The following is an 18,377-nucleotide window of genomic DNA, read 5'->3' as shown; positions in this document are numbered from 1 at the left end:
CCCCTCCTGGCCCCCAAATTAAATTACCTTTAAAAAAAAAAAAAGCCCTTGGGACTGGCAGGTGCTGGGCTCTTTCACATGGCTGACCACGGTTCAAGTCTCAGATCTGGTGTCTTTCTCTCTCACTTTTTCATCAAATATAATAATAACAAATAAATTTTAAGAGCCCTTTTGGCGCTCTGTGCAGTACCATGGTGGTTGGCAAGAATAAGTGCCTTAAGAAAGGTGGCAGAAAGGGAGCCAAGAAAGTGGTTGATCATTTTCTATAAAAGACTGGTATGATGTGAAAGCACCTGCTATGTTCACCATGAATATTGGGAAAACACTAGTCACCAGCACTCAAGGAGCCAAAAGTGTGCCTGACGGCCTTAAGGACCTTAGGTTTGAAGTGAGCCTTACAGATCTGCAGGATGATGAAGACACATTCAGGAGATTTAGGCTAATTACTGAGGATGTTCAGAGCAAAAACTGCCTGATTAACTTCCATGACATGGATCTTACCCATGGCAAAATGTGTTCCATGGTCAAAAAATGGCAGGCCTTTGTGGGAGCGCATGTCAAGACTACCGATGGTTATTTGCTTCGTCTCTTCTGTGTTGGGTTTACTAAAAACTCAACAGATGTGGAAGACCTCTTACTCCCAGCATCAGCAGGTCTGCCAAATGCGTAAGATGATGGAAATCATGTCCCGGGAGGGTAGACAAATGACTCAAAAGAAGTGGTTGATAAATCGATTCCAGACAGCACTGGAAAAGATGGAGGAAGGGCTTGCAAATCCATCTATCCTCTCCATGGTGTCTTTGTCAGAAAAGTAAAAATGGCGAGGAAGCCCAGGTTTGCATCGGGGAAAACTCGTGGAGCTTCATGGTGAAGGAGGTAGCTCTGGAAAAGCTCCTGGGGATGGGACAGGCACAGAAGTTGAATAGGCTGATGGATATGAACCACCAGTCCCAGAATCTGTTTAAGATCAGATTTTTTTTTAACTTTATTTATTTATTATTTAAATTTGATGGGAGGGACACAAGCTGCCAGGTCCGGGACCCGAATCATAGTCAACCATGTGGCAGTCCAGCACCCTTAACCACCATGCCACTTGGTGGTCTGTAAAGATCAGACTTTTGTTTTTGAGAGAGAGAGATTTTCGTTGTATGGCATGTGTGCTTGCCGGAAAGACAGAGACAGAGACAGAAAGCGAGAAATCACCTCCCGGTGGGGATGGCCACGCTGCAGTCCCTTCTCCTTTTTCCTCTCGGGATCTTGGGCACACATGCACACGCGCCCGGCGTGAGTTTAAGCCACCGGGTCCAGGACTCGAACCACGATCGACTACATACATGGGAATCCCGTGACATAGCCATTACAATAATTACTGGTCCCTTAAAGATCAGACTTTTAATAATGACAAAAAAAAAAGTTCTGTTTGCACAGAGAGGGGAAAAAATCCACACACACATGGGCACGTGGAAGAAAAAAAAAACTTGTACTATGTTCAAAGCTTGTTATCAGGGCACTCACTGCGAGGGATGCATTGTAGTCTGCTGTCTAAGGGCTCAGAATTCATACATCTGAGGGTGATTAAGATTGATTATGGTGGGGACCAGCAGGTGACGGGCGCCTAAGGCACTCGACTTCCACATAGTTGATTGCGGTTCAAGTCCCAGACTTGGGAGCTTGCTTTCTCTCTCTCTCTTTCTGTATCTCTCTCTAGTGAGCACATGTACCCTGAGACAAATTTTTAAAAATAATAATAATAAATAATTTTTAAAAGAAATGTATTATGGTGGGCAAATGTGACACTGAACTGAACCATACTCCTACTCAGTCTCTCTTTTTTTTTTAACCCTTGAGCCTGTTGAAGGAAATGTTTAGCCTTCACCTCATTTGTTTATCTTTGCGTGTAATGGTGTTCTTGCCTGGCCAAGCCCTCAGTCTTCCTAACTACTGGTCACTAAGGCCGCCTTTTGTGTGCTATGAGGCTGGTGCTCTTACCAACAATAATAGAATATGTGATTATTGCATGTATAGTAGTTAACTCCTCTTTGATAAGGTCTTTGTTGTAAGGAATAATTTTCAAATCAGCCTCATATGTAATACAGAATTCATAATTAATTACTTGAGAAAATAATTAATGCCTATGTGTCATCCACACTTCAGTTCTTAGGTCTGAATTGGATTGGCCAGAATTAGAGGATGAATAAGATAGCTCTTTAGAAAATAAGATGAAATGGAACAGAAGTTGTTATTATCTTAGGTCTAGTTTATAGTTTTTGGTTTTTGTTTGTTTGTTTGGGGGGGGGTTTCTGTAGGGCGCATGCACTTGCCAGAGAGAGAAAACGAAAAATCACCTGTTGGGGGGGCAGCCGTGCCACAATCCCTTCTCCTCCATTCTCCTCAGGATTTGGGGCACATATGCGCACGCCCGGTGTGAGTTTTAAGCGACCAGGTCCAGGGCTCAAACTGCAGTCAACTACATGGGAGTCTAGCAACATAACCGTTACTCCATCTTCTGGTCCCTATAGTTATTTTTATAAAAGATCTACTGGGTTGTTGGAAATGTCATGGCATATTTTTTCTATTTTTCTATTCAAAAAGGCGTTATGACTTTCCTGACAACCCAATGACTTCAGTGTAAGCAGAGAAAGAGAAAGTGAGAAAGCGAACTGCTAGGTCAGGGACTCAGACTTTGGCCAGCCATGTGGGAGTGCCTCGACCACCGTGCTACCTGCTGGCCTCCTTGGCTTTTATTTAGAAAAGTTCCCATTGCTGGGGCCAGTGGGTGACATGGCAGTTAAGGCACTGGATTCCCTCATGGCAAATCACAGGCCCTGCCTGAAAATCATGCCAGGTGCATGTACATGCATGCCCAGAGTTCCAGGAGGAGAAGGGATTGTGGCATGACCATCCTCAGAGGCGATTTCTCACTTTCTCACTTGCACCCGATGGCAGAACCTTAAAAAAAGAAAAAGGGAAAGAAAAAGTCAAACTTCTAAAGATTCTAGGTATTGAAGGTAGCAGGTGGCATAGTGGTTAAGGTGCTATACTCCCTCCCATATGACCATCCACAGTTTGAGTTCTAGACTGGTGGCTTGAAAATCTTGCCAGGCACGTGTGCGTGCATGCCCAAAATGCCAGGAGAAGGGCATGAAGCATGACCATTGCGGGGCGTGTGATTTTTCCCTTTCCATCTCATTGTCTCTCTCTGATGAGTACACAGACCTTTATCAAAACCTACCCCCAAGCCAAATAAATAAATGAGAGAGAACGTCTTTTAAAAATCATGGTTGTCCCTTTAAGAAAAAGATTCTAGGTATTTTTTCTTTGTTTTGTAATTCGAAGGCTTCTTTATTTCCTTTCTTCTGGACCAGCCTGCTAATACAGGGGCTAGATCCCACATGGCCAACTCAGAAAACATGCTGATCGTATGTGCACGTATGCCCGGAGTGCTGGCGGAGATGGGAACGGAGAGGGAAGGATTTGGCATGACCACATCCCACTGGGGCCTCCTGGGGCCCGCTGAGGCGGGGGTGCCCTTTTTCTCCCTGCATGTCTCTCTGGCAAGCACATGTACCCTCTAGCAATGAAAATTTAAAAATATTTTCTTCATTCTCCCGTGTAGGTTCAGTGGTCACCTCACAATGAGACTATTTTGGCTTCCAGCGGTACTGACCGCAGACTAAATGTCTGGGATTTAAGGTAGGTCTTGTATTAGTTGCTCTCTCCATGGAGTTGCTTTCTTTATACTTTCCAAAGCAGTCTCATAGAGAAATCTGTTTTGACTTGTAATGTTACTTTTCTGTGGCAGTAAAATTGGAGAGGAACAGTCGCCAGAAGATGCGGAGGATGGGCCACCAGAGTTGTTGGTATGTTGCCAGCAGGTGTGGTACTGGGATCGCCCGTAACTGAGCGGCCCCGGTCTGCAGTTCAGCTTGTTTTCTGCCCTCTTTCAGTTTATTCATGGCGGTCACACTGCCAAGATATCCGATTTCTCGTGGAATCCCAACGAACCTTGGGTGATTTGCTCTGTATCAGAAGACAATATCATGCAGGTGTGGCAGATGGTAAGTGGTCATTTATTTGAGAGAAGTGAGGTAAATGAGACCATACCATTCCGTTCTTACACACCTCGCGAGTGTGGTTGCGACCTCTCTCCGTCTGTTCCTGGATGTGACGTGCTGGTCCGCACGGGATGGTCTCAGCTGCTCGTTCCTTGCATTTATCTGGCGGTCTTGCCGGCATTTCAGACAAAACTGATCTTCTCTCCTGCTTCTCCTGAATTTTCTTTCCTCCTCCTTAGTTTGCTATTTTCTGTATGGCTCTAGTGTTTCTCTGGCTCATCAGATTCAGAGACTTTTTGAGTTTTGGGACCAGCAGTTAGCGTAATGGCTATGTCGCTGGACTCCCATGTAGTTGACTGCAGTTCGAGTCCCAGACCCGGTGGCTTAAACTCACGCTGGGTGCGTATGTGTGCGTGCCCAAGATCCCGAGAGGAAAATGGAGAAGAAATTGCAGCGTGGCCATCCCCCTGGGGGGTGATTTCTCGCTTTCTATCTCTCTGTCTCTGTCTTTCTGGCGAGGGCGCACGCCCTATAGCAAAAACCTCTCCCCCCAAAAAAAAAAAAAAAACTTTTTGAGTTTTCAGAACAATTTTTTTTTTTTTTCTCTGAGAGATTTTCGCTACAGGGTGTGTGTGCTCGCCAGAGAGACAGCAAGAAATCACGCCCCGGGAGGATAGCAAACCGCAATCCTTTCTTCCTCCATTCTCCTCTTGGGATTTTGGGCACATATGCCCGGTGTGAGCTTTGAGCCACCAGGTCTGGGACTAGAACTGCAGTCAACTACGTGGGGGAAGTTGAGCAATGTAACCATCACGCCATCTGCTGGTTCCAGGATTTTGCGTGTCTTCTCCATGTCTATTCACCTCTAGGTCTAGTTCAGGTAACAGATTTTATATCATCCCTTTGTATTATTTTGTGTGTGTGTGTGTTGTTTTTTTGTTTGTTTGTTTGTTTGTTTGCGGGGGGGGTGGTTCTTGCCATAGGGGGTGTGCGCTTGCCAGAAAGAGACAGAAAGTGAGAAATTATCCCCCTGGGGGGATGGCCATGCCACAATCCCTTCTCCATTCTCCTCTCGGGATCTTGGGCACGCACACACACGTGCCTGGCATGAGTTAAAGCCACCAGGTCCGGGATTTGAACCACAGTCGACTACATGATAGTCCAGCGGTATAGCCATTATGCCAACTGCTGGTCCCACATCCCTTTGCGTTTTGAGAGCAATTGAATAGTTTACATTTAGAATGACATGTGGCATGGTAGTTAAGGTGACTGGAGTCCCACATGACTGACCGTGGTTCAAGTCCCAGACCCAGTGGCTTGAGAATCATGCTAGACACATGTGCATGTGTGCCCAAGATCCCAAGAGGAGTATGGAGAAGGAATTACAATGTGGCCAATCCCCCCAAGGGGTGATTTCTTTTCCCCCCCCTGTCTTTCTGGTGGAGGGCACATGTCCTGTAGCAAATTTTAAAATAGTAATGATAAATAAAATTAAATAATTTTTTAAGATAAAAAGAAAAAGAAACCTTTATGGGAACCAGTGCTGAAGTAGAAAATTCTAAATTATAACTGATGAATAAATAAATGAATGAATAAATAAAATTAAATAATTCTATTTTAAAGTGTGTGTGTGTGTGTGTGTGTATACACAAAATAAAGCTATGAATTGAAGATAAAATGAATGTGGCCTGCCAGATTAGTAAGATTGTACTATGTCCATACTTGGCAATATTGCATATCAAAAGAAGGGTAGATCTGTGACATGTTCAGGGCCTCCTAGTAAATAGGGAGGGAAGCCGACTAGAACAGCATGATGGTATCTCTCACATTAAAATTTTGTGCCAGGGCCAGCAGATGATATGGTAGTTAAGGTGCTAGGTCCCATATGGCCAATTCCATGGTTCAAGTCCCAGACCTGGTGGCTTAAAAAACATGCCAGTCACATGTACATATGTGCCCATGATTCTGAGAGGAAAATAGAGGAGAACGGATTTATTGCATGGCCATTCCAACTAGGAGGTGGATTTCTCACTTTCCCTCTCTGTGTCTCTGGCGAGCGAACGCACCCTATTGCAAAAAAAATGTTAAAAAAAAATCGTCCATCTGATCTCATGTTTAATTTCACATCATCTGATCTCATGTTTAATCTCACATCATCTGATCTCGTGTTTAATCTCACATCATCTGATCTCGTGTTTAATCTCACATCATCTGATCTCGTGTTTAATCTCACATCATCTGATCTCGTGTTTAATCTCACATCTGATCTCGTCGTGTTTAATCTCACATCATCTGATCTCGTGTTTAATCTCACATCATCTGATCTCGTGTTTAATCTCACATCATCTGATCTCTCTCCCCCTCTCTGGTCAAATTTAAAAATTAAGTAAATAAATAAATAAAATAGTTTGTTAAAAAGAAAATAGAGCTATTGGCACAGATTGCATTTTTTGTTTTAAAGAATTTTTTTTATATATATAGAGGTTTTTGCTATAGGGCATGTGCGCTCGCCAGAGAGATAGAAAGCGAGAAGACACCCCCCCGGGTTTGATGGCCATGCCTCATTCCCTTCTCCACCTTCCTCCTCTTGGGATCTTGGGCACGCATGCACACACACCCAGTGTGAGTTTTAAGCCACCAGGTTCGGGACGCAAACCACGGTCGACTACATGGGAGTCCAGTGACATAGCCATTACGTTAATTGCTGGTCAAGAATTATTTTTATTAACTTTATTTATTTATTGACCTGATGGCTTAAAACTCAGACTGGGCATGTGCATTCCCAAGAAAAGATTGTAGAAGGGATTGCGCCGGTGTGGTTACCTCCCCTAGGGGCTGATTTGTCACACTCTGCGAGTACACGCACCCTGTAGCAAAAATCATTCTCTTTTTTAAAAAAAAAAAAAAAAACAACTGTAAGACTTTTCTAACGGTACATGTCTTTCATAATGATCCGCTATGGTCCACACCTGAGTACGCTATTGAGGTGGCTCTAGTGGGGCACCTAGATAAACTCATGGCGGAGGGCAGTCCTCAGACCACTCACTCAATTAGGTGCTTGGAACTTTTCAGTCCCACTTACAAACTTGGGGGGTGAGTGGCTGAAGATTGAGCTCTATGAAAACTCTTGATTTGATGGGTTTCCAGGGTGGCGAGCACAGGGCAGCACTGAAGCTATCAGCTCCCTTCTTACTCCGCCCGTGCAGCTCTCATTTGGTTCCTCAGTTGTGTCTTTTATGGTAATGGGAAGTAGAAAGCTCTCGTGAGTTCTATGAGTCATTCTGGCATGCGTCATGAGAACCCATACATTTGTGGCCAGGTTAGATAGAAGTGTTTGGGTACCCTTGAACCTAGTACTCAATACTGGCTTCTGAAGTGAGGCTAGTTTGTGGGGCCTCGAGCCTGCTGCTCGCTTGCAGCATGTAGCGTACACATCCAGTTGGCTTAGGAAAGAAAGACACGCCAGGTTTGTGTTAGGTGTCAGGGCGTGTCTCACAGTCACGTGCCTTTCCTCTCTGAAGTTAGATCCTGTGCTCTGAATATAGGCTGGTCTTTGTAGCACCTAGCCCAGTGGTTTGTGCACAAGATCTTCCAAGACAAACTTTGCTCCAATTAAAATGGTTCCCATACTTAAGATTATGCCTTTGGACGTAGATACTTCATCAGGTAGTAGAAACAGGGTTTATTTTATGCAAGAGCAGTTTTTCTTTCAAAACTGTAAGGTTTGCAGCATCAGATTCCAGGGGCTTTTTGTGTACAATTGAATGATAATCAGTATGTTCACAGGTTGCAACTGTCACCACAATGTTTAAGAACATTTTCATCATCCCTAAAAGAATATTGTATTCCTGGGAACCAGCAGTTAGCGAGCGTAATGGCTATGTCGCTGGACTCCCACGTAGTCAATCGTGGTTTGCGTCCCGGACCCAGTGGCTTAAAACTCAACGCCGGGTGCGTGCGGGGGCGGGGCCATCCCCCCTGGGGGGGTGATTTCTCGCTTTCTGTCTCTATGTCTCTCTCTGTCTGTCTGGCGAGCGCATGCGCCCTATAGCGAAAACCTCTCCCCCCCCCACAAAAAGAATATTGTATTCCTTGCTTATCTTTTCCCATTTTTCTCATAGTCCTTGCAATCCCATCAGCCCTAGGCAGCCATCAGTCTGCTTTCTCTATGGACTGGCCTATTCCAAATGCTTTGTGTAAATGGAATCATAGTGTGTGGTGGTTCCCCACATCCTTTTTTTTTTTTTTAAAGAGAGTTTTGCTGTGTAATGCTTGTGCTCGCAGGAGAGAGACAGAAAGTGACAAATCACTCCACGCCACAACCCTTTCTCTTCCATTCTCCGAATTTGGGGCACACACACATACACACCTGGAGTTCGTTTTCAACCACCGTGTCCAGGACTCGCACTGAGGTGGACTCCATGGGAGTCCAGCAACTTAGCCGTTATGCCATCTGTTGGTCCTGTGGGTTCCTTTTTATTGCCTGATACTCTGTTGTATGGATATGTCATCCATTTATTAGTTGATGGACATTTAGATTGTTTTTACGTTTGGGCTCTTTAGTTATATCTGGTTAAAAGGCTCAGACATATTGGTTACCAGGGTAAATAGTAACCAAACTTGAGTTTGTGGGAATATCCTAAGTCAAAGGCCTACAGCCAGCTGTTTTTCTTTCTTTATACTACGTAGTGAGAGCAGTGGTGAGCACCCTCCACAGGGTCTGTTCACACCACAAGCCCCCCTCTCCAGAACTCCAGCCGCCCAGATCTCGGGTACCTGTGCGCATGCCCTGTGTTTCTGGCTGGCGGGGCAGGAGATTCCAACTGCAGTTGCCATGTGGGATCTGGCGTCTCGACTTCCACGTTGCCTGTGCACTATGAAGCCACCCCCACCTGCCTATTTTTATTGAAACAGCCACATGACTCAAGGTCATTGCATTACAGGTTGTCGGGCCATTTTCATCCAGTGCCAGAGGTGAATAGTTGCAGTAGACAGTCTTACCAAAAGCATGGAAAACCAATGTTGACTGACCGGTTCCCTGGCCCGATCTATTGTTGAAGCCCTGACTTCAAGAAGCCTTCATGTTTACTAAATGCTTTCTCTTCTTATTTTTGGGCAGGCTGAGAACATTTATAATGATGAAGACCCTGAAGGAAGCGTGGATCCAGAAGGACAGGGGTCCTAGATATGTCTGCACTTCTTGTGATTTTAGACTCCCCCTTTTCCTCTCAGCCCTGCGATTGGTTTAACACTGGTTTTGAGACATACGTTAGATCTACTATCCCTCTGATAGGTATCACCAATACTCTTACCCGAACAGTGGGTGTTTTCTAAATATGAACTGGGGGGCTTAATTTAGCAAAGCCACAGACTTATATTTAAATTTTCTTCAGGAATTTTCTAGTAACAAACCCAGGTCTACAGTAGCCACAGAAAGGGGAATATTATGTGTGATTATTTTTCTTCTGATGCTGTATCCCCAAGTTTTTCAGACTCATTTAAGTAAATGCTAGAGTGAGTAAGGAATAGAGCCAAGTGAAGTAGGTGTCTGAGCCATGAAGTATCCATACTGCGCGATGATGCCATCCTTATTCAGGACGTAGGGGAGATTCGGTCCTAGATTCCTGCTCTGAAAACCTTCACGCCCGGCTTTCCGGGTGCACATTTCCTGGTAGACCAGGCTCCTCGGACTCTTCAGTTAAGAAAACTACATGTTCTTCTTTGCCCCATATATTTTTGCTCGTTAGTGTATTTCTTGAGCTGTTTCCATATTATTTCTTTCCTTTCTGTGAAATGGGTTTTTTTGTTTTTGTTTTTAAACTTGGGACCACCAAGTTGTAAAGATATATGTTTTTACCTGACAGCTGTACCACAGGTAGACTGTCAAGTGGAAAAGAGTGAGTCGATAGCTTGTATTTGTTTTTGAAATTAAGTTAATCCTTGATAAGAGTTGCTTTTTTAGGAGTTAGTCCTTGACCACTAGTTTGACCCCTCTCCATTGGGGGACCTGTCTCACCTGCAGGCCTGTCGCTCTCCGTGACTGACTGTGTAAGTGCTTATATGGAATAAATCGCTTTTCTACATAGCCGCATGCTGGTGGGTTTTATTTACACATGACTCCATCGAGCACGAGTCTGGCTTCTACAAGGATTGTGCATATGGCAGTTATTTCGCATGGTATCTGACTGTCAAGAGCAGAATGAAATATAATAGACCCATAGTCATAGAAAAGAGCTTTAGTTCTTCCCGAGGAAAGTGGCGTAGTACACTGAATCACAGGTGCACGTAATAGTCTGATAAAATACATCTTACTGAAGTCTGCCCCTGGAGAACCAGGCATACTTGAGTGTCAAAGGCAGTGTGGTAGAGTGAATGTAAGGCAGAACTTAAACTTGGAAAGGTGGTTGGGCCTTTTCTCAGAAGTTGAATCTACCCAGTCTGTCACTCACTAGGGCCTGTACTTGGGAGTTAGAAATCATGGACTCCGGGACCAGCAGTTGGCATAATGGCTATGTCGCTGGACTCCCATGAAGTCGACCACGGTTCAAGTCCTAGACCGGTGGCTTAAACTCACACCGGGTGTGTGCGTGTGCGTGCCCAAGGTCCCAAGAGAATGGAGGAGAAGGGATCACAGTGTGGCCATCCCCCCGGGGGGTGATTTTTCGCTGTCTCTCTGGCGAGCGCACGCACCCTATAGCAAGCCTCAAAAAAAAAAAAAAAGGACTCTTGTTAAGCAGATAAAATACCTGATGTTTTCACATGCGGTTTTTTTGGTATTTGTTTTTTTTACTGAGTAGACTAATATGACCCCAAACTACACTCATAAGAATGCAGCCTTTGGGGAAATCTTAGGTTGAACCTGAATTGGTTCCTTATTTCCAAGTCTGGTTGGTTTTAAAGTAGAGTGAAAATTGTCTTAGTAAAATATGAACAAGCATAGTCTTTAAGAAGTAAACTTTGTAAGAGGATGCACTCATAGCACAAAGTAATTCACATTATAAACCCATATAATGAAAACTGGTCGCCCTTTGACCCCATCCGTCCCCGCCCCCACCCTCCCAAGTATGTTTTTAGTTTGGGTCAACACAAGGCAAGGTACATTCTTCACGATACTGCAAGGTGTGTCCGTACATTCATCCTGTACTTGGCACCTGTGTGCGGACTGCTGCCGGAAGACCAGCGCTCTCCCATCCTCAGGACACAGGTCAGGGCCAGCAGCCCAGAGACGGTGCTGCTGGGAGTTGGCTGCTGCTCTGCCTCCAGCCAGCCCTACGAGCTATTTTAAACACGTCAGCCCTTATTTGCAACTTTCAGGAAGTGAGCTGCTTGCCAAATCTCTGGTGTTCCTCTGGGGGAAAAATGTCCAAAGAATATTTAACACTCCTTTGCTATGAAGTGGTTTTTGTTTCTGGGTTACAGATTCGGCCATACTTTTCTAAACAGCCCCTGTAAGGTTGAGAAAATAAAAAGGAGTTAAGTTTATCATAACATGAAATAGTGTAGTAAAAAGTTTCTAACAATGAACTTGCAAGGTTTGGTTAGTATAGGCTGTTGGGAAGAGACTGCTTTAGTGTGATTTTTATATGATCAGGGAGGACTTTCCTTCGAGCAAATATTTAAGTGCCTCATATTTGCAAAACAGTGACCAGGAGTGGGTAAATTTTTTTCTCTGCCCAGGGTAACTTCACACAGGTATTTCAGTGCCTAAAAGTCTGTAATTTCTTTTTAATTGGCTATTGGGTACATGCAGTCACCAAAGAGGGAAAGTGAGAAAGCACTCCCCAGTGGGAGTGGCCACACTGCAGTCCCTCCATTCTCCTCCGAATTTTAAGCATGCACACATACACCCATGGATTTCAAGATGCCGAGCTGGGACTAGGACTAGTTAGTTGGCCATGTGGGATCCAGCTGCTTATCTACCACACCACTGGCTGGTCCGTCTTGTTTCTTTGGAATAATTACTCTCTGTCTCAGTGTGATATATACAGAAGTGTCTGATCAGACCATTCTCAATGATACGGTTATCCAAATCTCCCAAACAGCAAGTGTAATCAGAGGAAATCTTGGACGTGACGTTAGGGAAAGCATCAGTCAAAATATTTGTGAATTCCCAGTTACATGTTTAACCAGGAAATGAATGAAATGTGTGGGCATCTAGAGTATACACATGGTGGACGATTTACCACACTTTCTTTTACCCTTGGTTTCTTTAAGGGACCCTAGAACTTAAAAACGGGCCAGCAGAGCAGCCTGGTATTTAAGGCACTGGGTTCCACACAGCCAACTGGAGCCCACAGCCATTGGCTTGAAAAACACGCCGGGTGCATAGGCATGCCCCAAATCCCTTTCTCACTTTCTGGCTGGCTGTCTCTTCAGCAAGCACAAATGCCCTGTAGCAATCTTTATCCGAGAGAGATTATTGCTATAGGGCATGAGCACTCACTGGGGAGACAAAGTGAGAAATCACCCCCAGGTGGGATGGCCATGCCACAATCCCTTCTAGTGCATGTGGGCAAGCACGCATACAGGTTTTAATCCCCCAGGTCCAGGATTTGAACCTTGGTCAACTATGTGGGAGTCCAATGACGTAACCATTACACCATCTGCTGGCCCCAGTAAGTTAAAACCAAAGCAATTGTAGCGGATTGGGGGTGGGCCATGCTCAGTTCACTGGCCTCCGGTATCGCCAGGCTCTAAGTCTGCGACTAGCTTTCCCAGCTCCACGCAAAACCCGTCTGCATGTTTATTACGTAAGGAGAGTAGTGGGTAGTGTGATGGTATTTCACGCAGCGAGCAGTACTTCTGTCCCTCAGCCTTCGGAGAATGCCCCTCAGATCTCTGTAGTAAACCGTCTCCTTGGCCTGCCAGGCTGAATCTGACAGCACAGCTGCCTTTCCTGCCCTTCTGAGGAAACCGCTTCACCGTGAGAGGCCAAGAAACAGAATGCCCAGAGTCAAGCAGTTTTATCCTGCTGCAGAATTCCTGGTGCTGGGGCCGGCAAGTGGCATGGTGGTTAAAGGCGCTGGACTCCCACATGGCCGGCCATGGTTCAAGTCTCGGACCTGGTGGCTTGCTTTCTCACTTCCTCTCTCTCTCTGATCAAGCTGGAAAGTGATAATGGTAATAATAAATAAAGTTAAATAAAATAATTCTCTAAAAAAAAAAAAAAATTCCTGGTGCTATCTACAGCATAGTGAGTCCTACTAGAAACTGAAACATTCCAAATGACAGATGCTTCGCCCAAGCATTCTGGAGGTGCGGGTTATTCCTGAATGACTTGTCGTTAGATGCACTTCGGTTATCGTTAAAACCCTTCATTAGTATAGTTAGGCAAGCAGTGACGATGCCTGCAGAAGTCACCTTGAGACTGTGTCTTGATTCCACCTGCCTGAGCTGTGGGAACATCGGCTTGTTCCAGGCTCTTGGGTAGCATAGCCCTTTAAAAAAAGAGAGCCAATTCCCATCTGTTCATGATTTGAAAATCGCAAATCATTTTTTTGGTTCCTGATAGGTGGGACCTTCCGGAGCCTTCCCACCCCCCGCCCCCACCCCATCCCTCAGCTAGCAGTCGGGCAGACTCGGCACAGCAGACACTGACTTGTAAGTGGAGAGCTCTTCAGTAAGACTGATCCTTAGCTGCTCCATCTCTCTGTTCTTCTGTTGCTGGAGTTGCACCCCGCTTCTTAACTGCCTCTGGCGTTCTTCCATCTCCTCCAGCTGCTCCTGCATGAGATGGCCAGAACCGTTTCTAATGAGCCGAGGAATAAACTGACATCGTCCGTTACAGTCTGTAAAGCACTTTCCTGTGTATGGTCTCATCTTCACAGCATTATTGAGGCTGGTATAAGCTTAAGGTTAAGAACTAGAATGAAAAAAGTTGTGTCTTGGGCCTGGCAGGTGGTATGGTGGTTGACATTGGACTCCCACATGGCAGACCGCGGTTCGAGTCCTGGACCTGGCGGCTTTCTCTCTCTCTCTCTCTCTCTGTCTCTCCCTGGTCAAATTTAAATAAATTTTAAAAAAGCTTCTTAAAAAAAAAGTTGTGTCTTGACAGAGTGGCACTTAAAAATGGTGACCAAGGGCCAGCAGGTGGCATCGTGGTTAAGGCACTGGACTCCCACATGGTTGCGGTTTGTTTTCTCTCTCTGGCCAAAGTGAAGAATAATGATGCAAACTGAAATTAAATAATTTTTTGGGGGGTAGAGGTTTTTGCTATAGGGTGCGTGCGCTCACCAGACAGAAAGCAAGAAATCACCCCCCGGGGGGATGGCCACGCTGCAATCCCTTCTCCGTTCTCTCGGGATCTTGGGTGGGCACACATGCACACATGCCCGGCGTGAGTTTTAAGTCACCAGGTCCAGGACGTGAACCGTGGTCAACTACAAGGGAGTCCAGCGACATAGCCATTACACTAACTGCTGGTCCCAATAAATTTTTAAAAAAGAAATGATGACCAGGCGAGCTGGTAGCATGGTGGTTGAGGTAGCTTGATTGCACACGGCTAACTGCGTGTTTGAGTCCTGGACCTTGTGGCTTGAAAAAAACAGTATGATGTGTGTGTGAGTGCCCACAATTCCAGAAGGAGAAAGGATTGCAGTATGGCCATCCCCTCTGGGGTGTTTTCTCACTTTCTCCCCCTGCTCCCATCACAAGTGCACTCATCCTGTAGCAAATTTTTTAAAAATGAAAAAGGTGAGCTGAGAGGGGTGTGTTATCTGTTCACTAGTTTGTTCCAGTCCTAGAAAAGGTGAACTGGTACTCAAGCACTTGGTGGTTTCTCAGTCTTAGGGGAGGATTTGGGTCCTTCAGTTGGTTAGCTGAATTTCACATACTTTTCCATGTGAAAGTCTGTTAAGATCATCAGTAGTGAGGTCGGCAGGTGGCGTGGTGGTTAAGGGCACCGGACTCCCACATGGCGGACAGTGGTTTGAGTACCGGACCCAGTGGCTTGCAGTCGGCTACATGGGGGTCCAGCAACACAGCCATTATGCACGCTAGCTGCTGGTCTCTACAGGCCTGTCTTCTCACTTCCCCTTCCCTCTCACTGTGCCCCTCTGCTCACATTCAAATACGTTAAATAAAATAATAATTTTTTAAAATGATGTTTAAAGAAATATAATCAATGGTTATTTAATTTTCTCAACAAAACAAGTGGGAAAGTGAGGAGCACGCCCTATGGAGGACTGGTCACGTCAGTCTCCTTTCTCCTTGGAAGATGTTAGGCATTCATGCACACACAGCCTGTGTGGTTTTTTCTTTCTTTTTTTTTTTTTTTGAGAGGTTTTCGCTATAGGGCGCATGCACTCACCAGACAGACAGAGAGAGACAGAGAGACAGAAAGCGAGAAATCACCCACCAGGGGGGATGGTCACACCGCAATCCCTTCTCCTCCATTCTCCTCTCGGGATCTTGGGCACGCACACACATGCGCCCGACGTGAGTTTAAGCCACCGGGTCCGGGATGCGAACCATGGTCGACTACGTGGGAGTCCAGTGACATAGCCATTACGCTAACTGCTGGTTCCCACAGCCTAAGTTGTAGGCCTGGTTCCCACACCCTAAGTTGTAGGCCAGTAGGTGGTGCGGAGGTTAAGGTGTTGTATGCAATGCACAGTTTGAGTCCTGGACCTGGCAGTTTCAAAATCATGCCAGGTGTGTGCATGCGTACCCAAGATCCTGAGAGGAAAACAGAGGAGAAGGGATTATGGCATGGCCTTCCTCCCTGAGGGGGATCTCTCTCTCTCTTTCTGACTCATGTGCCCGATAGCAAAACTTTAAAAAATTAAGTTGAAAGAAACCAAGTGGAAGAGTGTTAAATACTGGCTAGGGTTCTAGAGGGATTATATAGCTGACAGAGGTTCATGTTTAGGAGCTGATTGGGTTGTTTGCAATAAAACTAACTTTTGCTTCTATATCTGAAGCTCCTTAAAGTTAGAAACACCTCTACTTTAGGGAACCAGCAGTTAGCGTAATGGCTATGTCGCTGGACTCCCACGTAGTCGACTGCGGTTCGTGTCCCGGACCCGGTGGCTTAAAACTCACGCCGGGCGCGTGTGCGTGCGTGCCCAAGATCCCGAGAGGAGAATGGAGGAGAAGGGATTGTGGCGTGACCATCCCCCCTGGAGAGTGATTTCTCGATTTCTGTCTCTATGTCTCTCTCTGTCTGGCAAGCGCACGCGCCCTATAGCGAAAACCTCTCCAAAAAAAAAAGAAAAAAAAAAAAAAGAAACACCTCTACTTTATAGCACTCACTTTTTTTTCCCCCACCAGAGTGAGAAAGAGAGAACATAAGCCTGTCGGCCGTGTGGGATGTAGCGCCTTAACCACCACGCCACCTGCTGGCCCCACTAGCACTCACCTCATCTGTGAACAGAGGTTTTAGTTGTGAGGATGCTGGCTGTCCGTCCGTTAGTTAACCTCCTGCATCCTTTACTGTTACTCAGAAACACTGAACCTGTTCGAGAGTTCTCAGAAGTGAAGCTGCACTCGAGAGACCCTGGGGAGCCCCGGTTGCTCCGTTGCCCGTTCTGCCCAGACTGAGCTGGTTTCATTGTGTGCAGTACCCCGAGGAGGCAGGGAGGGCGTCCGCAGCGGCCTGGACCTTACGGAAGCAGAAGGAAGTTGGGAGGGCAGAGGTTGAAGCTAGAAGGTGCGTTTCAGAGGGGCAATGACCACCTCGGATCCAGTCCGGGTACGTGCTATTGTTAGAAGGATCTGACTTGCTCGGAGTCATCCTAGCTCTTGTGCCCGTGCTTCAGGCTGCCATGTTTGATGCCGACTGAATCTCAGCTTCCAGCAACGTTGTTCAAAGGCCTTTTTTCAAGTGCCTGGCCATGCCTTGGAGCCACACTGCAAGATACAGCCTTACCACCAGCATCAGGGAGGCTGGGAGGCACCTGTGTCCTGCTGTCCCAGTTTCCCAGCTCGCTGCTGGCAAACCCATTCTGGTGAGGCACAAAAAGCACATGGTTGGGAAATCAATCTGTGCCCGCGTGGTGAGCCCTGGTGGGGCAGAGCAGCCTCGCTGGCATGAAAGGATCGCCGTGCAGGAAGGGCAGCATGTCGTGCACCACTGGGTTACCTTTGGGGACTTCCATCCTCAAAACCCTGCAAAGGCCCCCTGCTTTCTGCATTGGCTCTCAGACACCCCCTGGGTAGGCCCCTGCCTCTAGCATGGACCTCTCAACTTCCTTATCTGAGCATTTTCCTCGGTCCCCGCACTGTCCAGGACAGAAGCCACTCACGCGTGGCCATTGAGTATTCTAAATAGGGCTGTAAGTATAAAAGATTTAGTGGCCTTCTAAGACTTAACACAAAAGGGTAAACTACCTCAAATGTTGGCACTGTTATATGTCGAAATAATACATGCTAGGTTAAGTAAAATGTATTAACGATCACTTAGGGACCGGCAGGTGGTGTGGTGGATGAGGCGCTGGGCACTCCCACATGGCCGACCGTAGTTTGAGTCCCAGACCTAGTGGTTTGCTTTCTTACTTTCTCTCTCTCTCTGGCTGATCAAATTGGAAAATAGTAATAATAAATAAAGTTAAATAAACTAATTATATAAAAAAAAAAGATCATTTAGCTCACCTTTTTTTAAAGTGTTTGTGTGTGCTCACCAGAGAGAGAAAGTAAAAAGTCACCCCCCAGGGGGGATGGCCATGCCGCAATCCCTTCATTTTCCTCCTAGGATATTGGGCACATGTGCACACAAGCCCAGCATGATTTTCAAGCCACCAGGTCCAGGATTCAAACCAAAGTCAGCCATGTAGGAGCCCAGTGCCTAACCACCATGCCGCCAACTGCCCCCCCCAACATATTTATTTATTTAGAGAGATTTGCAGGAGAGACAGAGACAGATAGAAAGCAAGAAATTGCCACCCCCCCAGGGGGGACAGCCAGGCTGCAGTCCCTTACCCTCTCAGGATTTGGGGCATACAGGCACATGCACCCGGCATAAGTTTTAAGCCACTGGGTCAAGGATGCGAACCATGGTCGACTATGTGGGAGTCCAGTGACCTAACCATTATGCCATCTGCTGGTCCCTTATTTATCTTTTTTAATGTGGCCGTTAGAAAATTTGAAATTTGGAACCAGCGGTTAGCGTAATGGCTATGTCACTGGACTCCCACGCAGACGACCAGGTTCGCTTCCCAGACACGGTGGCTTAAAAGTCACGCCGGGCGCATGTGCGTGCGTGCCCAAGATCCCGAGAGGAGAATGGAGGAGAAGGGATTGCAGCGTGACCATCCCCCCTGGCGGGTGATTTCTCGCTTTCTGTCTCTATGTCTCTGTTTGGCGAGCGCACACGCCCTATAGCAA

At 46.2% G+C, this 18,377-nt stretch overlaps 2 protein-coding genes across 3 annotated transcripts in view; one reads left to right on the top strand and one right to left on the bottom strand.

Moving 5' to 3' along the window:
* Window positions 1-10,140, top strand: part of RBBP4 (RB binding protein 4, chromatin remodeling factor) — a 36,853-nt gene extending 26,713 nt beyond the window's left edge. For both annotated transcript variants that reach the window (XM_006158104.3, XM_006158103.3), the window contains exons 9-12: window positions 3,617-3,693; window positions 3,803-3,860; window positions 3,948-4,058; window positions 9,175-10,140. In XM_006158104.3, the coding sequence (XP_006158166.1) occupies window positions 3,617-3,693; window positions 3,803-3,860; window positions 3,948-4,058; window positions 9,175-9,240 (312 nt within the window). In that variant the 3' untranslated portion in view covers window positions 9,241-10,140. The remainder of the gene's footprint in view (window positions 1-3,616; window positions 3,694-3,802; window positions 3,861-3,947; window positions 4,059-9,174) is intronic.
* A 1,267-nt stretch (window positions 10,141-11,407) lies between these two features.
* The window catches only part of SYNC (syncoilin, intermediate filament protein), a 14,198-nt gene continuing 7,228 nt past the window's right edge, over window positions 11,408-18,377 (bottom strand). Inside the window, exons 3-5 of the mRNA XM_006158144.2 lie at window positions 13,654-13,778; window positions 13,416-13,492; window positions 11,408-11,501 (exon numbers count right to left, since the gene is read on the bottom strand). Of these exons, the coding sequence (XP_006158206.1) occupies window positions 11,491-11,501; window positions 13,416-13,492; window positions 13,654-13,778 (213 nt within the window). The 3' untranslated portion in view covers window positions 11,408-11,490. The remainder of the gene's footprint in view (window positions 11,502-13,415; window positions 13,493-13,653; window positions 13,779-18,377) is intronic.

This window comes from Tupaia chinensis, unplaced genomic scaffold (genome assembly GCF_000334495.1).
Source record: "Tupaia chinensis unplaced genomic scaffold, TupChi_1.0 Scaffold000573_1, whole genome shotgun sequence".
Lineage (NCBI taxonomy): Eukaryota > Metazoa > Chordata > Mammalia > Scandentia > Tupaiidae > Tupaia > Tupaia belangeri.
This window is presented reverse-complemented; position numbering and strand designations above follow the sequence as displayed.